Source organism: Calonectris borealis, chromosome 12 (genome assembly GCF_964195595.1).
Source record: "Calonectris borealis chromosome 12, bCalBor7.hap1.2, whole genome shotgun sequence".
NCBI classification, from domain to species: Eukaryota; Metazoa; Chordata; class Aves; order Procellariiformes; family Procellariidae; genus Calonectris; species Calonectris borealis.
Genome location: NC_134323.1, coordinates 22452276 through 22470311, shown reverse-complemented (window position 1 = coordinate 22470311; position 18036 = coordinate 22452276). Strand labels below are relative to the sequence as shown.

The 18036-nt window shown below is 53.1% G+C and overlaps 2 protein-coding genes across 3 annotated transcripts; both read left to right on the top strand.

The window, feature by feature from the left end:
* The first annotated feature begins 4816 nt into the window (after positions 1-4816).
* TERF2 (telomeric repeat binding factor 2) lies at positions 4817-14785 on the top strand. Of its 2 annotated transcripts, none has more exons than XM_075161700.1 (10): positions 4817-5011; positions 5250-5345; positions 5889-6019; positions 6328-6414; positions 7057-7203; positions 7631-8046; positions 8596-8982; positions 11334-11419; positions 12130-12182; positions 13229-14785. In XM_075161700.1, exons 1-10 carry the CDS (start codon positions 4840-4842, stop codon positions 13385-13387), a joined length of 1734 nt encoding a protein of 577 aa, XP_075017801.1. In that variant the 5' UTR covers positions 4817-4839; the 3' UTR covers positions 13388-14785. The 2 variants fall into 2 exon arrangements, with proteins under 2 accessions (XP_075017801.1, XP_075017802.1); XM_075161701.1 differs by having other exon boundaries at positions 4830-5011; positions 8752-8982.
* Positions 14752-17884, top strand: TMED6 (transmembrane p24 trafficking protein 6). Its single transcript, XM_075161706.1, is given in 6 exon segments — positions 14752-14793; positions 15104-15297; positions 15300-15536; positions 16678-16804; positions 17015-17166; positions 17365-17884. Coding segments are annotated over 5 exon segments (891 nt in total). The 5' UTR covers positions 14752-14793; positions 15104-15147; the 3' UTR covers positions 17590-17884.
* The last annotated feature ends 152 nt before the right edge of the window (positions 17885-18036 follow it).

Here is an 18036-nt window from a genome sequence, read left to right as displayed (position 1 = left end):
GCATCGCTGCTTGTCTTCATAAGTGCGTTTACTGCTTTCTGCTTCCCAGCGAGCTTGTAGTCTTTCACCAGAATTCTTTCTTGTACTCTGCACAGCACACTGGGGTTTCTGCTTCTCCGAAAGCCTGGCAGGTAGCGCAGCGCGTGGTTGCACACACTGCCTTTGCTGTATTGCTCTGGTGAATTGTAGGCTTTTGTGTGGCCACCCTCTAAATTAAACTCTGTGTTACTTTACAACATTTATTGAGATACCTATAAAACTCGAGTATTTCTCTGTCTCTCAGTGCTTTTATCTATGCTAGCTTTTTTTTTACTGAGGCAATATGTGCACACTCAAAGTCCTCCTTTAAATATACACTCATTCCTCACCGTTGCCCAATAAAGTCTGCAGTGACTTCTTCCAAGCCCAGTGTCAGAACCAGCACTGTCTGTACATGCTTTGGCTATGCAAAGCAGCTGCTAAAGTCACGCTGTTCTTGAAATCCTTGGCCACCTTTTCCTCTCTAGCTTTGTTGCAGGCTGGAGGGCGCAGACCTCACAGCTTCCTCTCCAGCTGTCTCAGAGTAACACAGATACTTCATCTGTGAATGCAAATCGGGCAGGTCCATACATTTACTTACCCAGATATTTGTACACTGTTAAAGTCTCTACCTGTTGTTCTGAAACTTCTTCACAGTTACCTAATCAATAGCTCAGTCTCAACATAGCTTAAATATTGAGCTTATTATTCTTCTTGTGATCCTTTCTGTGTATCTTTTTCCCATCATGCTTCCCTGATTCTGTGTGTAACCGGAGTATGCTCTCAGACACGGAAGCATTTCTAGCTCCTTGCACTGATGTGACATACAACCTTGCAGTTCCCGTGCTGTGTAACGTTGCTAAGAGGGAAGCTCCCCCCAGCCAGGCTACATACTGTAAACTAACGGATTTCATCATCGTGCACCCGCGTTGCCACAACATCCTCTGCCCGGCCTTGACAAGTGCAGTCATGTATCGTTTCACACAAAGAGCTGCTGTAAAGATCGCTCTACCCTATGTCTCTTTTTCTAGATCCTTCCCGGCACATTCCTGCCTGTCTCGATTTCAATATGAAGTACTTACTTTTGCCTTTAATTGGTTCACAGCATCAGTTTCTATAACCTACTTGATAATTTTAGTAAGTGCCTTTGTACTTTCTTCTCTGCAGCTGTCATGCTTGGAGGGTTTCTCCGTATATTTTGCACACTCATCATCCTCCTCAACATTTCCCTTTTCCACAGTTTCGTTGCTGCCTATTTTTCTGTAGCTGTCCACTGCCTTTCTAAGACTACTTGGCGCAGTATCTGTTTTACACTTGTGTGGCATCCTGGTCCATGACTGGGCTTTCTAGGCACATTAGCAACACAAATAGTGAGCTTGGTAACAAATGAGTTCTATATTTATGTATTGAGCAACAGAATTCAATTGCTGCTCTTCCTTACCGTTATCAAGCCCAAACAGAAGTCAGAAATCTGTCGCATGTCTCTCTGGAGAGCACCTCTAGGGCAGGTGCTCTTGTCTTGTGTTTGGTGCCGCACTGCTCACGCAGCTGGTGCTCTACAACAGAGAAGAGAAAAGAGTGTGTGGTGACCAGGTGCCCCTGGTCATTTTCCTGTTTTGTTTTCCACTGTAACTCATACAGAAAGACAGACACGAGACCGCAGCAACGTGCAGATCTTGTTCCCTGGAATGTTTTCTTTCATCTGTAATCACTTCATCAAAATCCATAAATCAACTAGTTAAGACTAAAAAGCACAAACACAACTGTAATTTGTGTCTTCCTGCCCAGTGTTTCTTTTGGCACAGGAAACATCAAACCTTTTCCTGAAAAAATTGATGATGACACTGGGCAAGGACTCGGTGAAACTGGACAGTGAGGCCACTTGCATTCCAGATCCACTGCCTGCTTCCATCATCCCTGCTTCCTTTTCATTCATTGTAGAAGATTCAGAGAGTAAAACAATGGTTTGTATTTCTGTATTTACTCTGGAAATTGCAATTTCAGGCTCGTTTCCCAGTGCTGGGTGCTGCTAACACGTAATTGTCCTAGGCAGGCCATGAAACCCTGTGGGAAGGCAGCCTCGATGGAGATGCCAAGGCTGTGGCCCCTGTCACATGCCCTCTCCTGGCTCCAGCAGCACGTAGGGAGATTAGCACCTTCTCAGCCGCCCCGCGGCTCTGCCACGGTGATTACTGCTCCCGGACATCTGCCAGCATGACCACGCTACGGCTCCTTCAGCTGCTGCTGTCCAAACAGTCCTAGGAACTGGAGAAACCTCTTCGGTCTCGTCCAACCTGGAGCAGTTCCATCTAACAGGGAGGGAAGTCATCTACTGAGCAGCCCTCCTAGGAGATCTGAAGGGACGACACCTTCACTGGGCAGATGCTGGTGGGCACGAGGAGGAGGTGATGGCAGCCCAGGAGGGACAAGGACAGGAGGCAGAGGCAGGAGGCTGAGGAGGTGCACCTGGTGAGCAACAACTCTGCTGCTTTTCCCGAGTGAAGCCTGGCTTGGAGAAGGCAGGTAGTCCCTGAATGGCTTTGTCCAGGCATCTCAGAGGGAAAGCTTGCTTTTTTTGCCTCAGGAGAGGACTCCAGGGACTGTCTTTTCTGATCTTTGAGCAGAAAAGAAGATGCTCAAAATCCTAAAACCTGTAGTGGCTGATGGGATCTGCCAAAGTGGCTGGCGCCTCTCGTTGGAGTGATGTGTATCTTAGAAAGGTGCAGGAGCTACTGAGGTTTTCAGAAAACATTGAGCTTTCTAGTCAGGAGAGCAATGGCAGTGATGAAAGGCCGTAAGGACAACCAACTTACACGCTATTGCTGTGGCTGATCGGCCTCCCCTTGAATCAAGGGGAGAACAGTGAAGTTCAGGAGTCCCAGCCCTGTCATCAGTTCTTGCATCTTGTGACAGAAGAAGAGCAAAACCATTTTGCTCATGAATATTTCATACGGAAAAGTGTTTTAATGAAAGCATGTCACTCTGTCATCTCCTCTCAGCCCAGGAAACAGCCGTCGGTATTTCTCCCTGCATCCTTCCTAACATGTAACGGCAGCGACTCGCTGGTCGTGTGACACGGTTGTACCGTGTGCCGCTCGCACGGCTCCCTTTTTGCGCTTGCGCTCCCCAGGGCAGTCACGCTGCCTGAGCCGAACGGCCACCCTTTCTTGCACAGATTATTTTTATCTCCCTTTGTTTGCCAATAAAAAATCCCTCCCAGTTTTACTGCTTTCCATTTGACACACAGATTTTTCTCACGTGTGTTTCCTTATCCTCTGGCCAGAGCTGGAGGGAAGGGAGTATCCTGGATAACCTAATGTGAGAGGAATGTTCACGTGCTTTTCCACCTCAGGTGAGGTAGTCTCCAGAACAGTGTCGGTGATGTTCTCTAGGCCAAAGCGACACCGTGTCCAAGCCAGAGACATCCTGGAGCAGCAGAGAACCGCCCCGTAATCTGGAGGATCTGCTTGCCAGCGCCCTGCTTGGCCTTCGCCTAAACCAGCCTCTTCAGGGCACCAGTTCGTCCTGGCTCTCGCTCACTGGGGTCGCTGGGAAGCCAGGGCTTCTGATGCGTTACGCAAGTCCGAGTGGTTATGAGAAAAGACGCTGAAGCAGGGACCTCGTTTTGTTGTTACGGGTTAGGGGAATGGGATTTGCAAGTGGCTGGAGTACAAGCAACGGGTGTAAACTGTGTTTAAAAATGTCCTGGCTGTTCAAAAGACTGGGATAAGGAGCATAAACTAAAAAAACCCAAATAAAGTACAAAATAACAACTCCCATCTACTACTTGAAGCATTCAGTCACATCTGCAAATGCAGGTTGTGCTTAAGCCTTAACGTCCTGCGCCGAGTTAGGTGTTGGTGCTCCCTCTCCCCTGCTCTACCGCGGCGGCGGGTGAGGCTGTGCAGGCGCACGTCGCGGTCTCTGTTGCCGTGTTTGTCGTGAACCCCGAGCGGCCTGGCTCTGCGGGGACGGCTCGTGCTTCGGGACGCCGCCCGGCTCTGCTCCAGCCGTCAGCTCTGAGCGTCTGTCTGAGCGCACAGAGAGGGCACCGACTCCCTGCTGTAGGTACCAGAACAGTTTAACAGACACCTCCGGACCTCGTCAGGCGCCCGAGGTGAAACAGGCGGCTCAGGGGATCTCGTGATGTACAAGTGGCCGTTTCCCTGCTGTTCCACTTTTCCCAGCGGAAATAAGGTAACCAGTGCTCCAGAAAACACTGTTTCTGCTGGGAGCATGAAACCTGCAGTGGGAAGAGCGTGAGGAAGGCGTCGTTCTTCTGTCCCGTGCTCCGTGTTTACCTTTCGGCAGGCGCGGAACAACGGCACGACCCTCTGTGTGCTGCTCGGCTCCGGTCTGCGCGTAACGGCGCCGTAATGCCGCGGAGGGGAGGCTGCCAGGGCAGCGGTGGGCCCGGGCAGGCTGCCAGCAGGCCCTGCCCCACGGCTCCCCAGCCCAGCCTGCGCTGGAGGGGCCTCTCCCCCGGGGGGACGCAGCGTGGGTGCCGGCAGGAGCCCGTCCTCGAACCCACGGGCCGGAGACGGGCGGCGGGTGGGTCCCCGGCCCCGAGGGACGCGGCCCGCAGTGGGCCGCCCGCCCGACAGAGGGCGCCGGCCCGGCCCGGCCCGGCGCCGCCGCGGTGCACGCTGGGGGCTGTAGGCGCGGTGCACGCCGGGAGCTGTAGGCGCGGCGGGGCTGTCGCGGTGCACGTCGGTCGCCGCCCGCTCCTGCTGCGTGACACGGCTACCGCGCCGGAGGGGCGGGGCGACGGCTCGGCGCCATCGTCACTTCCGCCGGGGCCGCGCGTCAGTTCCTGGCGGGATGGTGGGGAAGCGGGTGCGGGCGGCGCGGCGGGAGGGGATGGCGGCGCGGGGCGGCGTCCCCGAGAAGACGGTGAACGGCTGGGTCCTGCAGTTCTACTTCCACCAGGCCATGACGGCCTACCGCTCCGGGCGGAACCGCGACTTCCGCGAGCTCCGCGACGTCATGCAGGGTGGGCCGCGCGGGCCGGTGGAGAGGAGGAGCCGGGCTGGCCGTGAGGGGGAGCGGGAGCGGGACGAGGACAGCCTGGGGGGCGGGAGGGCGAGCAGGGCGGCGGGTGGGAAGGGGCAGGCTCGGGCTGGGGTGAGGGGAGCCGGGGCCGGGGGGAGGCCGGGCCGCGGGCTGGGCCGCGAGGGGCGGGCTGGGGCTGGGCCCTGCTGTACCAGTGTAACCTGCCCCTTGTCCCACAGCGCTGCTTGTGCGGCCCCTGGAGAAGGAGCCCGTGGTGGCCCAGATGCTGCGCATAATGCAACTCTTGTCACAGATTGAGGAAGGCGAGAACCTCGGTGGGTCCCCAACCCTCCCAGCAAGGCTCTGGGGAAGCCCCAGTGTTGGCTTGCAGCCCGCTTCCCCAGCCGCAGTGTGCCCCGTTTTATGACTGTGTCCCTGCGGCTCCCAGGAGCTGTGTTTCCACACAGCAGAGGCCTGGGCCGAAGCTGTTAAGCTGTAGAGGCTTTCCCCTGAGGGTGAGGGGCCAGAGAGCGTGGCTGTTTGTGTCTGCGTCGTGCTGCCGTAGCCAAGAGCTCAAGCCCTGGCTCCAGGGCTGTCCTGCTATCCCAGCGTACCAGCCTTGTGACTTCTGCTTGGCCTCGTAGCTTCTGAAATGCTCCATCTGGCTCAGTTATTTGTAGTCAGGTGGTGCTTCTGTAGCTTTCCGTGCCTGGGGGTGGATCTTGCAGTTTAGACGCTTGGCAGTCAGCCTGCCATTCCTTCTCATCTTCATCCTTGGTAGCTCTAGAATTTGCAGTCACACGGAGGAAATCAAGTAACTAGCTCTGTGAGGCATCGCTGGAAATGCCTCGCAAACCAACGGCTGTGAATTCTTGTAGATTGCACCTTCGACAAAGAGTCGGAGCTCACCCCTCTTGAATCGGCGATCGGTGTCCTGGAGCTCATTCAGAGAGAATTCTCTGTGGCTGAGAAGACAATGGAAACGGTTCAGAAAATGGTGAAGGAAGCTGTAAGACCCTTTTTCTTTTTCAATATACAGTCTGCTCGTCTTTTGTCTTACAAAGGTCTTGCGTAAATGACAGTGGGAATGGCCTCGTGTGTAGAATACCGTAGTTAGTACTGGCTTGGCCGCAAACGCATATCTTCAGTGCGTGTGCTGCTTCATCAGTTAATGTAGAAGCTGTTTCTCTGTGTATGTTGGTACTAATCTGTTACCTGTGCCGTGCTTGATCATTACACGTGCTTTTCCAAAGCTGATCTAGAGAGTATGGTCAATTCGATGTCCACAGAGAAACTGGTATTTGTTTTCTTCTGTAGGCTGTTATTGTCTGCATCAAAAACAGAGAGTTTGATAAAGCTTCAAAAATTGTAAAGAGGCATATGGGGAAGGACCCCAGAAGCCAGGTGAGTCTGTGCCGGAATGAAAGATGGCCTTTCATTCCGATATGTTTGAGGACCGTCCGATATGTCTTATGGGGTATTGGGGAGCGGGGATATTTGGGGGTGGTATCCCGTATCGCAGGGATAAAAGGTTTCCCTGAGAAGCATGCCTTCTCAGGAAACCTGAACAGGAAGAAAGGGTAAGGGTGATGAACTGGAAGGAGTCCTCCTTGAAAGGTGGACCCTCAGTCTTACGCGTTTCTAAAGCATGTTGATCGTCACTTTGGAGCTCCCTCTGCTACTTATGTTCCCTCATGTATCTTCATGGGTCTTCCAGGCATCGACATTCCTCTTTTGCCTCGAGGCAGACTCAAGCTCACATGTAGAGCATAAGTTCGTAAGAAGGGCTGGTTCTGAAAGGAGAAAGAGTCCCCGTTCCTATTTCTGTAGGCAGAGTAGTGTCTCGGGCACTGGAAGTCAGTCAGAGTTGCTGAAACAAGACGGCTGTCCCATTCCTCCGGCCTTTTCCCAGCCTTATGTCAGCGTATATTTGTTGCACTTGGAGAATGTCCAATGGGAAAGGCCCAGTCCTCGCCCAGAGCCTAGCTCCTGCAGTCGTCATTTATACCCTTGTACCTATTCAGAGCATTCTTATCTCTCCTCTAGAAAAAGAGGAACGAGTTGCTGACTGTCATCCGGGAGAAGAATTTCACTCACCCAATGGTCAAAAACTTCTCTTACAAGAACTTCCAGCAGAGCATGTTTCAGTTTCTGAAGACCTATGTGGACGATTCGGAGCCACTGCTGCTAACGGTACGTGTCTGCCCTGCTTACCTGGCTTCCCGTCCTGCGCTTGCTTCTGCCCCGGCAAGGGGCAGCAGGAAAATAGCGTGAGATGCAGATTTGGGGAGAACTGACACTCGCTTTGCCACGAGGCAGTGAAATACAGTAATTTCACTGTATTTTCCATGCCTTCTGTGCCAGTAATGAGTTAGTTTAGGTGCCTAATTAACAGAGGGTTAAATCCAAAATACTTCAAATTCAGTCCATTCCTAAAAGGTTTATACAGTTGAACACATTTTTCAGTCTGTGTAACAAGTTTTAATTGATAGACGTGAACTCTACATGGTGCCGACTGAACTGCAAGTAGCAGCTTAAAATGCCTTTGGGAAGGGATAAAATCGGATGGTGGTACGGGGAATCATCTTTATAATGGTTATGTGCTTTTTCTCTGTCCAAGATAATGAAAAAGACTCTGAATTCAGAACGTGCCGAAGAACCAAAATACTCATCGGTGACTCCTGAATCTGCAAATGGGCCAAAGGACCAGGCAGCAGCTCCGGAGCCTTCGGAAAGGGCAAAGGGCCCAGCAGGAGCTCCAGAGCCTGCAGAAACAGCAGAAGACCTGGAGGGAGCTCCCAACCCTGCAGAAAGGGCAGATGACCCCGCAGCAGCTCCCGAGCCTATGGAAGAAGCTAGTGACTCTGCAGCGGCTCCCGAGCCCATGGAAGGAGCTACTGACCCAGCAGCAACTCCTGAGCATATAATAGCAGCGGTTAATATCTTGGAAGATGCTTCAGAGCCTATGGAAATATCTAAAGAACCAGCAGCAGCAGCTCCAGAACTTCCAGGAGTGTCCTTCAGGGACTCGGAAAGGTGGGCAGAGGAATCTGGCCCTGCGTTGTGGATGAAGTTTGGCGGCAGTTCTCTTCCGAGGGGTAGTTTGCTCTGTCCAGGCAGCTCTTAACTTCCCCGAATGCCAGCTCAAGCAGGTCTGCCCAAGCAAGCCCCAAAGGCTATCGGTGCAAGGCTTCTGTAAAGTAAAAATGTTAAGGTGGTTTGGTTTTCTTCTGAAGATACATAGTACTTTAGTAAACTAGGGAGGGAGGGCAGTGGCTGCCAGAAGGTTTGCTCTCACGGAGCCGCGTTTGGTATCCGTACGGTCCAGCCCTTAGTCGAGAACAGCAGGGCATCCAGTGGCGCATGGAGCACGGGCATGTTCTCTCAAGACCTGCTTCCCCGGTACACCGCACCGTTTAGAAGGAGGGCGGACCGACGGGTTGGGAATGCCCTCTTCAACAGATTTTATTTGCACCCTAGGGTTAATTGTTGAGGGTCACACCGTAGGGGAAAAGCCTGATTTCAGTGAAGTGGAGCCACCTTGGTGATACCTTTACAACCTGCTCAGTTCTGTTTATTTTGTAGGCAGCCCTCTGGAACTGTAACCGCGTATGGGATTTCTGTTCTGAGAGAAGCTTTCAAGATCCTGTCGGACTCCCAGGATTCTGACGCACTCTTCACCAAACTGGACGAAACAGACTTTTCTTTCCCCAAGCAACTGTCTCCTTCTGTATCCCACAGAACCAAGAGACGGAAGGAAGAGGAGAATCAAGATTCTGAGATCTCAGACCCTCCTGAAATATCCCATAAGGGCAAACGCTTGTTGACCATAAGCAAACTGGTCATGGAGCAAGACAACCAGTACAGCGAGTCGAGTGAGAGCCCAGACTCTTCCCAGGAGCCAGTTGTATCTTCTGCTTCCAGACCTGTTCAGAAATTGCATGACCAGCCTGTATCTACTAAGAGTGCCAAGTATGAAGCCCGTCTCTTGTGGTATATTCTAATCTGCACCCAGTCTTTTGACTTGCAGCTGACATCAGTAGCCTGAACAACAAAAATCTTTATCTTTAATTCAGGATGAGTATATTGACCGTCCTTGCCCGCTCACGTATGTGGAATTGGGCAAAGTAACCGCTCTGTTGTCCTTACACTTTACTGTTTGGTTAATGGACAGGAGAAAATGAGCCAGCTTCCACTGGCAGTGAGTCAGAGGTACTGCAGTATTGGTAGGTGATTCCAGCGTGCGTATCGCAGGTAACGCCTGTTTCTTTGCACTTCGGTTAGTGACGCTGAAGCTGGAAAGAGTTTGTAGGTGCATCTTGTGGAACAGATTAAACTCTCCTTTCCACCTCTTGAAGTACAACACCGACCTCGCTTAAGCTCTTTTTTTCCTGAAACCTGTGTTGGTTAAGAAACTCCTAGTTGTAGCTTTCTGACTGTTTCTTCAGTATGAGTTATCGCTTACCTTGCAGCTGAAATGACTCCAGTAAGAGGTAGGGGTATGTTAGGGTTTTTTCCTTTTTATAAGGATTTCCCACAGAAAACGGCAAAGTAGGCTTACCGGCAGAAATCTAAAATTAACACTGATATGAGACTCTTAAGCGAAGAGTCTCATGAGCGTCTGCTGTAGGCCATAACAAGGGTGCAACAAAGCTTCCTGCTTAAACGTCCGAGTTGCTCTTCTTTTGCTTAGTGAAGTTGCATAGCAACCAGCAATAATGATGTTTTGGGTCCTCAGGAGTGAAACTGGGAGGATTGAGGAGAGCTTGATGGCTTTGAAAATATAACTAGAACACAATTTCCCTTAGTTCCTGGCTTAAAAATGTCAAGAACACAAAGGTTTGGTTTTGAAGGGTGGGCAGTAAAGGTCTCGGTGCTCTGTGTAGCTTGGCTGCTCTGGAGGTGGATTGTCTTTCTCTGGAGCACAGGAGTGTGGCTGCACGTAGAGATGTAGAGACGGGCGGCAGTGTAGCTGGCATCGATGCAGACAGTGGTGAAATCTCTCAGACGCCTTGCTGGTGTATCTTGCTCAGGGTTAAACTAATTGTCAGAGATGACACTGAGAAGGGATTTCCACCCCTCCGTGTTGTCCACTTCCTAGAGTCATCTGGGAATTTTACTTAATAAATTTCCTACTTTTTCAAGGGCTTGTGAGTGGTGACACTTGATCTCTTCTGCATTTTTTGAGTAGTATGTTGCAGCTGACGTTGTTGTCCCTAGGGTATGTCTGGAGTTTATTTTGAGGGTGCTGAGGAACGTTGTGGGGATAGGATGATGTTTTTTGAACTCCTCCAGAGCAGAGTGCTGTGTCTGGCTGCAGTGGGAAGGGGCCAGACACTCAGTGGCTCGGGCGTGATGCCTTCCCATCCTGTGCCGGCTGGGCGCCAGCGAGGGCTGGTGCCGGATCAGGAAGGAGCCCGGAGTGGGGCTGCTGCCGCTGGCTTGAGCAGTTCTCGAGTTTCAGCCCTGCCACTGTGCAAGTTGGTTTCCAGTTCAGCTGGAAAGTGATTTATTGTCTGTGCTGCTTGTGTGGATGTCTTATCTTGAAGCCTTTAAGTGTCAGGACTCTCTCGGTAGCAGTGGTGCTAATGACATCTGGAAATCTGATCCTGTGCATCTCTGCCGGTAGCTGGTTCTCAAATGTTTATGCGCAAGAAAGAGGCGCTCAACAGTGCAACTTCAAGTAAGAATAGAGAACAGTTACTTCCCTGTAATCATAAGTGGCTTCAGTTATATTGGATGTGACAGCCAGGGGTGAACCTTTTGAAGTTTTTTTTAACAGACTTAATTTCATCTCACCAGTTTGTGCTTGAGGATTGGACGCAGGTGACAGCATTGAGGCACTTGATCTCATGGAGGGGCCTCTGTAGCTCGGTTGACCTCAGTGGTGTTAGTAGTGAAACAGTAAGAATTAAATGTTTCTTGGGAAGACTAAAGGCTTCTGGCCTGAGCTGTTGGCAAGTCTGTGTTGTACACGAAGGCCCGGGAAGTCCAGCTGTGTGTCTGTTTGCTGTGCTTAATAGTGTAGTTAATACCCATCACTTGTTTTTGCTAATGTTGGCTACAAAATACAATACCCCACGTGTATTTTGAGTATATATTTCACGCCGTACCTTCAGATAGGGGCTTCTAAGGATTCATCCCCCCTTAGAGAGGAGTGGCGGCGGTGGCGCGGCATGTTTATGTATTGCTTTATGGGTGCGTTTTTCTGCACTGCGTGCTCATCAGAGGCTTGCCGGCTGTGCTCCAGGTGTCCCTGCACCTTCTCCCCCTAAAACATTCTCCCTAGCCAGTAGCCAAAGTAAGTGCTTGCCTGCTTTCAGGTCCTTCCAAGGAAGGTGGAACAGCTCATATGGCGAAGAAGAAAAAGACAGTTGGAGTGAGGAGGATGAGCTCTTCTCAGATGCGGGTAAGAACAGAGCCCCTGTTGCAGGTGTTAATTGATGATAATCCTGGCTTTGGGGCTCATTCACGGAGCGTCTTGCTACCTTCTGTGTGACTGAATTTTGAAACCAGAAATCCTAAAAGCCCAAGAAAATAGGCAGCTGTCCAACTCTGAGATATTTGTTCTTTGTACCTCTGACCTGAAATGCATGCCAAAAACTCCTGTTCAAGTGTCAGACTAATCATGCTTAGCTTACAGGATGTAAATATTGGAAATACAGCTCTTTCTCCGCTCCCACTTTAATGCTGTGAAATAAAGGTTAAGTTTACCTTTTCAGCCGGATCAATTTTCCAGTCCAGTTCCCTTTGCAGCTACATAACGCAGCTTAGCTGGTGAAAAGGAGCGGACAATGGCGTCTAAATCCAGCCTCAACATACAGCGTAGCCACGTCCTGGATGGATGCCCCTGTTCTTGGTGTATTGGCTAGTTTAAAACAAAACAGATCTTACTGGAAGGCTTTCACATAAAGCAGCTGGGGCTTGAAACGGAAAGGCTGTGCATGCTATAGCTGCAGAAAAGGGAGGGATAAAGGAATTTGGTTTTATTGTCTGTCACGGGATGCTCTCATTGTAGGCAGACTGCATAGTTCAGCAGTTAAGCCCAAGGCAGTCTCTCGAGGAGGGCTGTACCTCCTGAGTCATGGTAAAAGGTAATCCTCTTGCCTTGTTTTTCAGCATCATTTGGGACAAACAGCCACAACACCACTGTCTTCGGTTCCAAGAAACAGGTAAAGTGGAGCCCTCAAGTCCTTTCAGTGAGGCCTGAAATCAGGACGTGTCCGTATAGAAGAGCAAACTATCAGACAATTTGCAACACGTTAGTGAGGATTGCTGCTCAGACCACTTCCTCAGTGGCCTGCAGTTCACTGCAGCAGGGCGAGCCGCTGCTGTGCGTTAAATGATGCACTGGAGGCTGGGTTGGAAAGTGATGCTTCCCGAGGCGAGTGCTTGCAGTATCCAGGTTTGACCTGAGTTGTGCAGGTCTTTGCATTCACAAAGCTGGCTGTAGTTTCTCTGGTAAAACAGCCCAGTTTGGTAGTTGGCTAAAGCTGTGCGCCTCCCACACGCCAGACACTGGCTATGTGCGTGTTGTCCCTTTTCCTTGATGCGCGTGGTTCAGAGCTAGGTTTGCCGAGTTCCCCACGCGCTGGAGAGGTTCAGCATCTTGTTAGGATGAGGGATGTGCATACGGCAGCTGTTGCCTGGGAAGAGGTCCCAAGTTCGGGGCTACTAGAACTCTCTCACCCTTGCTTGAGGGAAGATCGCTGCTGGCTCTTGTGCTGCTGTGTACCACGTAGCACTTTGTTCCCCGTAACTGCTTCCTTCAATTATTTCATGTTCTGCCTCCAATACAAAAATTCAGGGGACCTGCAGACCTGAACTTGCAGATTATTTTTTTGTACCCTCTACTTTTATGCTGTTAAGCAGGGCCTAGGTAGTGAGTGCTCTGTATCTCTGATGCTTGCTGTTGCATCAAAAGGTAATTCCTCTTTTACGTGATCAGTGTTGTGCTTTGGGAAGCAGAACTATTCCTGAGCTTGTGCTGGAGCTTAGCACTTCTCTTAATTGTAAGAGTTAATGAGAGCACATCTACAGTGAAACGATTATTGAGTGTTGTGTGTGCTACGGACAGGACATCTATCTCTGCCTTTCCTCCCTGTTACAAGCACAGATGAATCATGCTAACATGCTAGGAAGGAGATACAGCGCGGTTCTCTACCAAATGCAGCTCCTCCCTGTACTCACAGAGCGCTGCTTACCTGCTCTTTTGTAGAAATGGACAATACAGGAGAGCGAGTGGATCAAAGAGGGCGTGAAGAAGTTTGGAGAAGGGAGATGGAAGGCCATTTGCCAGAAATACCCCTTCCAGAACCGCACGGCAGTGATGATCAAGGATCGCTGGCGGACCATGAAAAAGCTGGGAATCCTCTGAAGTTGGGAGCTACGAGACCTTCCGTGCAAAAACCTTCTTGAAAGAAAAATTTGTTCTGAAAGATGGACCGGAGCAATAGTAGCGGGGAGGCTGCTGCGCTCACCCCTGATGCGTGTTGCTGCAGCGACGGAAACCACGTCTGACAAGAACCAAGGAGCCTTGTGTCTCAAGTTGTAGCTGCAAGGTTTAGGTCTTCTGCAGTTGGCAGAAGCTGCGCAGCCTGATTGCACACGCTCGGAAACGGCCTGGATTGGGACTTCCTTTTCCACCTGACAACTGCAGCCTTTGTAGAATGAATCCCAACCTGATGCGCTGCTGAAATGGCAGTTTTCTCTGCTCAGATGCTGTCAAATGGCAGGATAATCCCGTCAGTGGCTATTTTTTTGTGTTTTAATTGTCTAAACTGTGAGTTGCTTGTTTCATCCGTTTGCACTCAGTCCTCTGTGGGAGAGAGACAGCACACAGTCCCAGAGCTTCTGGGGAGAAGATGATGTTTAGGCAAGGTGATCTGCTTTGATTTTTTTTTTTTCCCCCCCCCCTCCACATTTCTTTTCTGCTTTGTACATGGCTAGCCTGCGAGTGGGAATTTCTCCCTCCCAGCTTTGAGGCTTTAGAAACATTATTTTTTTGTTTCATACTTAAATGTTGGTTGTTCCCATGTTAAAAGTTCCACTGCTTACTGATTTTGGTCATGTCTTACTGGCACTTCTCCTTCCTGGTAACACCCTCCTCCTGTGTGCAGTCCCGGCAAGCGTATGAGCTCCGAGGGTGCTGCTGTGTCCTGCCTTCAGGTGCCAAAGCCAGAGTCTATGTCCGAGCAGTCTTCTGTAAAATAAAGTTCCGTTCTTGTTGGATATAAAGAGTTGCAGCAAGTGTGAACTTGTATCTTACGGGTGGAAATGCGGCAGTTTGGGCGCTGCCTGCTCGCTGCTCCTGCTGGGGCACGCACCACCCCGGGAACGTGGGGCTCCCTCTGTCTCCCGAGCCGGCTGGGGCTGGGGGTGTTTTGTCGGCAGCTGTTTGGGGTGGAACAGCGATGCCCTGAAGGTATGAGGTGCTGCTGCATTGGCGTAGGCCTGAAGCAGAAGCTTCTGGATTAGATTTCTGTTGAAGTCGAAGGGCAGGGGAGGTGCAGGGGCATTTTCTAAAAGCAGCCTCTCTTGGCTGTGTTCCTGCAGAGCCAGGGCTGGGGAGAAGTCTGTTTGGAAGCACCTGCTTCCCCTCTGTCCTTCAGCAGCAGCTGCTGGAATGAGCTTTCCCCCTCACCTGGCCGTGGCTGTGCGTTTCCCTGGGGTCGGAGCACCCTGCGCTTGCAGAGCCCCGTTCCGGGGCGGAGAGGTTTGACGTGAGCCGCAAGCTGGACCAGTAACTGCCACTGTGAAGCAGTGCCCGTTTTCCTTGCCCAGGTGGGAGGAGACGTGGCTGAGCCCATTCTATTTCCCTTCTCTTGCCTCCGCTGCGCAGGGAGGGTGTCGCAGCGCAAGGCAAACCGCTGGTGTGCCAGAGAGCAGCCGTGGGGGAACGATGTGGGCCCTGCTCAGTCAGCCTGCTGAGGGCTGTGTATGTTTCTTGGAATAAAACGCTTTTCCTGCTTAATTTGCTTGTTCAGAAGACACAGACTGGCAGAGCGTCGGTCAGCGAGGGGAGCGGGGCTGGCTGGGGACCGGCTCTGTGCAGCCGGGAGGTGCTGCTGGTGACCGCGGCGCTGCTTCGCAGCAGCCTCAGCCTCTGCAGAAGGGCTCAGCTGGGTGAGCTCTAACATGGATGAACTGGACCAGCTCCTGCTCTGCACCGAGATCGCCTTGAGGAGCAGAGCCTGTGCCGTGCTCCTCCCGACACCGGCCCCGACGCTGCCAAGTGCCGCTGCAGAGCAGTTAATGATTACCCCTGCCACCTCGGGTCCCCGCTCCTGCCCTGCCCCGGCGGGAGGGAGCGCTGGAGGCTGGGAAGCAGGATGCTGCTGCTGGTGCTCCTGACACTGCTGGGCCCCGCCAGCTGCCCCAGGACTGAGCCCCTGAGTGGGTCCAGCCAGGAGCCCCTCTTCCGTGGGGCGGATCGCTACGACTTTGCCATCGTCATCCCCGCCGGCGCCGTGGAGTGCTTCTGGCAGTTTGCGCACCAAAGCGGCAACTTCTTCTTCAGCTATGAGGTGAGTGTTGCAGGACGTGTCCCGGGAAGCTGTCGGCGCAATGCAGCTGCCGATGGGGTCAAGGGAATGGCTGGCGCAGCGGTGCCGCAGCCGGTAACGGTGCAGCAGGTCCTGCGGTGGGCAGTCCTCCGTCGCCTTGGTCCTGCGACCAGGCTTATGGGTGGAAGGAGACCCCGTGGGAGGCAGACCACATGCTGGCTGAACTCCAGAGCCGCTGCCGCCAGGGCAGAGGCCGGTTTCCCTTGCGAGGGAAAGGCCCTTGGTTGAGACAGGGAATGGTTGCAGTCACTCGGATGCTCCATCTCAGGGGCTGTGCTTTTATAGGCAATTTCCACCATTAATCCCATTTATTTTTTTCAAATGCCTATTTTAAAACCATAAAGCAGTGCCCGAGCACTTGGAGCTTGCTCGCAGGGAGCTGCAGGGTGTCTCGGCGCTGCGGGGAGCTCTGCCCTTCGCTGCGCTGGGCTGGCCGGAGGCTGTTGCACAGCCCTTGGCTCTCCTCTGAGCCGCAGCTGGAAGGCGCGCCGAAGGTCTCGGTCTCGGCACAGACCTATCTGCTTGTCCCCGCGCTCCGTCCCCTTCCCCCAGGGGAAACTGCAGCCCTTCTATCTGCTGTTTACCTAGGCTGGTTGAAGGAGAGCCAGGGCACGGCCGTGCTCAGCGCTGGTGGCTTCCCCTGGCTCTGTGCTCGGCAGAGCAGCCCCGCGGGAACACGGCACGGCCCTGGAGCTCGGCACAGCTCCATCTCCCGACCCTCCAGTGGCCGGCAGCAACGTCTGCGGCAGTGCTGGCAGCACCCGATCCAGGCGGCAGGGAGCAGGGGTGGGCGCATGGGGTCTGTGCGAGTGCCTGCAGCACCGTGAGCGGGCATTGGGAACCGCAGTGTTCGTTACCCAGGGCTGTGGGTTGTGGTTTGTTTCTGCTTTTACATGTAGCTGGCAGCTCACGGGAGGCTGTTCCTGGCCTCAGCTCACAGTAATGAAGGGGGCAGCTCCCCACAGACCCCAAACCAACCCTCAATAGAGGCAGGTCCCCACTGGGTCCCTGCCCTGTGCACGAGGGTTCCTGTGGGCTCCCATCTGTTCCCTGGGTGCGGAGTCAGGCTCACAAATGCCCCTCGGATGTTTCCTGCCTCCAGGTCCAGCGGGCGACGGGGATCGCCAACAGCAGGAACATCCTGGCCACGGCGAGTGACCCCAAAGGCTTCCAGCTTGGTGTTTCCCAGCACGTGCGAGGACAGATCAACTTCCTTACCAAGGAGACAGGTCCCCCCTGCCCTGGTCCCTGCTCGGCCCAGCTGCAGGCAGACAGGCTGGTGCCAGCTCCTGGCCAGCAGCTCCGAGCATGGCGAGTGCTTCCCGGAGGGCTGATCTGTCTGTCCCTAAGCGGGAGGATGAGGGTCGAGCGCTGGGGACAGGTCTGCCTAGCAGCGGCTCTTCTACCCAGGGAACAACCATCCCCACTTCTCCCTGCAGGTTTCTACCAGCTGTGCCTGGACAACCAGCAAAACCACTTTGGCTTCATGCAAGTGTATCTCAACTTTGGTGTCTACTATGAAGGCTTCAACATGGAAAACAAGCAGCCGGAAGAGAGAAAAGAGCTGAATGACACCCTGGAGGCAATCGGGGTGAGTGTCAAGGCGACCACAGGGTGCTCCGATGCAGCAGGGACAGGGATGTTCGCTCAAAGGAACCGAGAAGGGCGTTTGCCGTTGGCTGAGCTGCAGCTTAATTTAACGCTGAAGCCAGCGGGCAGCTCTCGGAGTGGCTCTGCCAGCCCCGGGCTCTGCTGCGGCCCCGCTGCCGAGTGCCTGCCTCTCCCGCAGGTCAGCATCCGGAAGCTGCAGCTCCACATCTTCCACATGTGGCGGTTCTACAACTTTGCCCGGATGCGGAAAGGGGCCGACTCCTTCCTCCTGGAGTCCAACTACAACTACGTCAACTGGTGGTCGATGGCTCAGAGCTGCGTCATTGTCCTCTCCGGGATCCTGCAGCTCTACTTCTTGAAGCGCCTCTTCAACGTGCAAACCTCCAGCAGGCAGAAGTGCTAGCAGTGCCCAGAACCGCGGGCAGGACCGCTGCCCGCAGCGCTCAGTAACCGAGCTGCCACTCTGCCCCTCTGCAGAGCAGGAGGGAAGGCCGGATCCTGCCTGGGGGAGGAGGGAGAGTTCCCCCCGCTCCTGCCTCCGGCTCTAGCCCTGCCTCGGCTGAAATCACCCTGACAGAAGAAAAGCGCAACGCGATCCCCTGAGTTTTGTCTGCTGGGTCAGTTTTTTACATCCCTGCCCATTACTGTGTCCCAATGCATTTGTTTCTACCAGAAACCCAATAAAGGAACCCCTGGCACACGCTCTGGGGAGCGATCGCAGCCTGCTCCCTGCCATCCATCCTCTGCAAGCCTGGGCGAAGCAAGTCCTGCCTTGCAGGCAGCTGCCTGCCCCATCCCTCCCTCCCTGAAGCTCAGCTGCCACCCTGACAGCTCCGCCCCGGGCTGCGAG

What these genes read in the sequence shown, in the direction of transcription:
- TERF2 (XM_075161700.1), top strand. Translation starts at nt 4,840, where the DNA reads ATGGTGGGGAAGCGGGTGCGGGCGGCGCGGCGGGAGGGGATGGCGGCG. An exon ending in TGAGGAAGGCGAGAACCTCG is followed by an intron (nt 5,346 to 5,888) that starts GTGGGTCCCCAA and finishes GAATTCTTGTAG; the next exon opens with ATTGCACCTTCGACAAAGAG. An exon ending in CGGAGCCACTGCTGCTAACG is followed by an intron (nt 7,204 to 7,630) that starts GTACGTGTCTGC and finishes TCTCTGTCCAAG; the next exon opens with ATAATGAAAAAGACTCTGAA.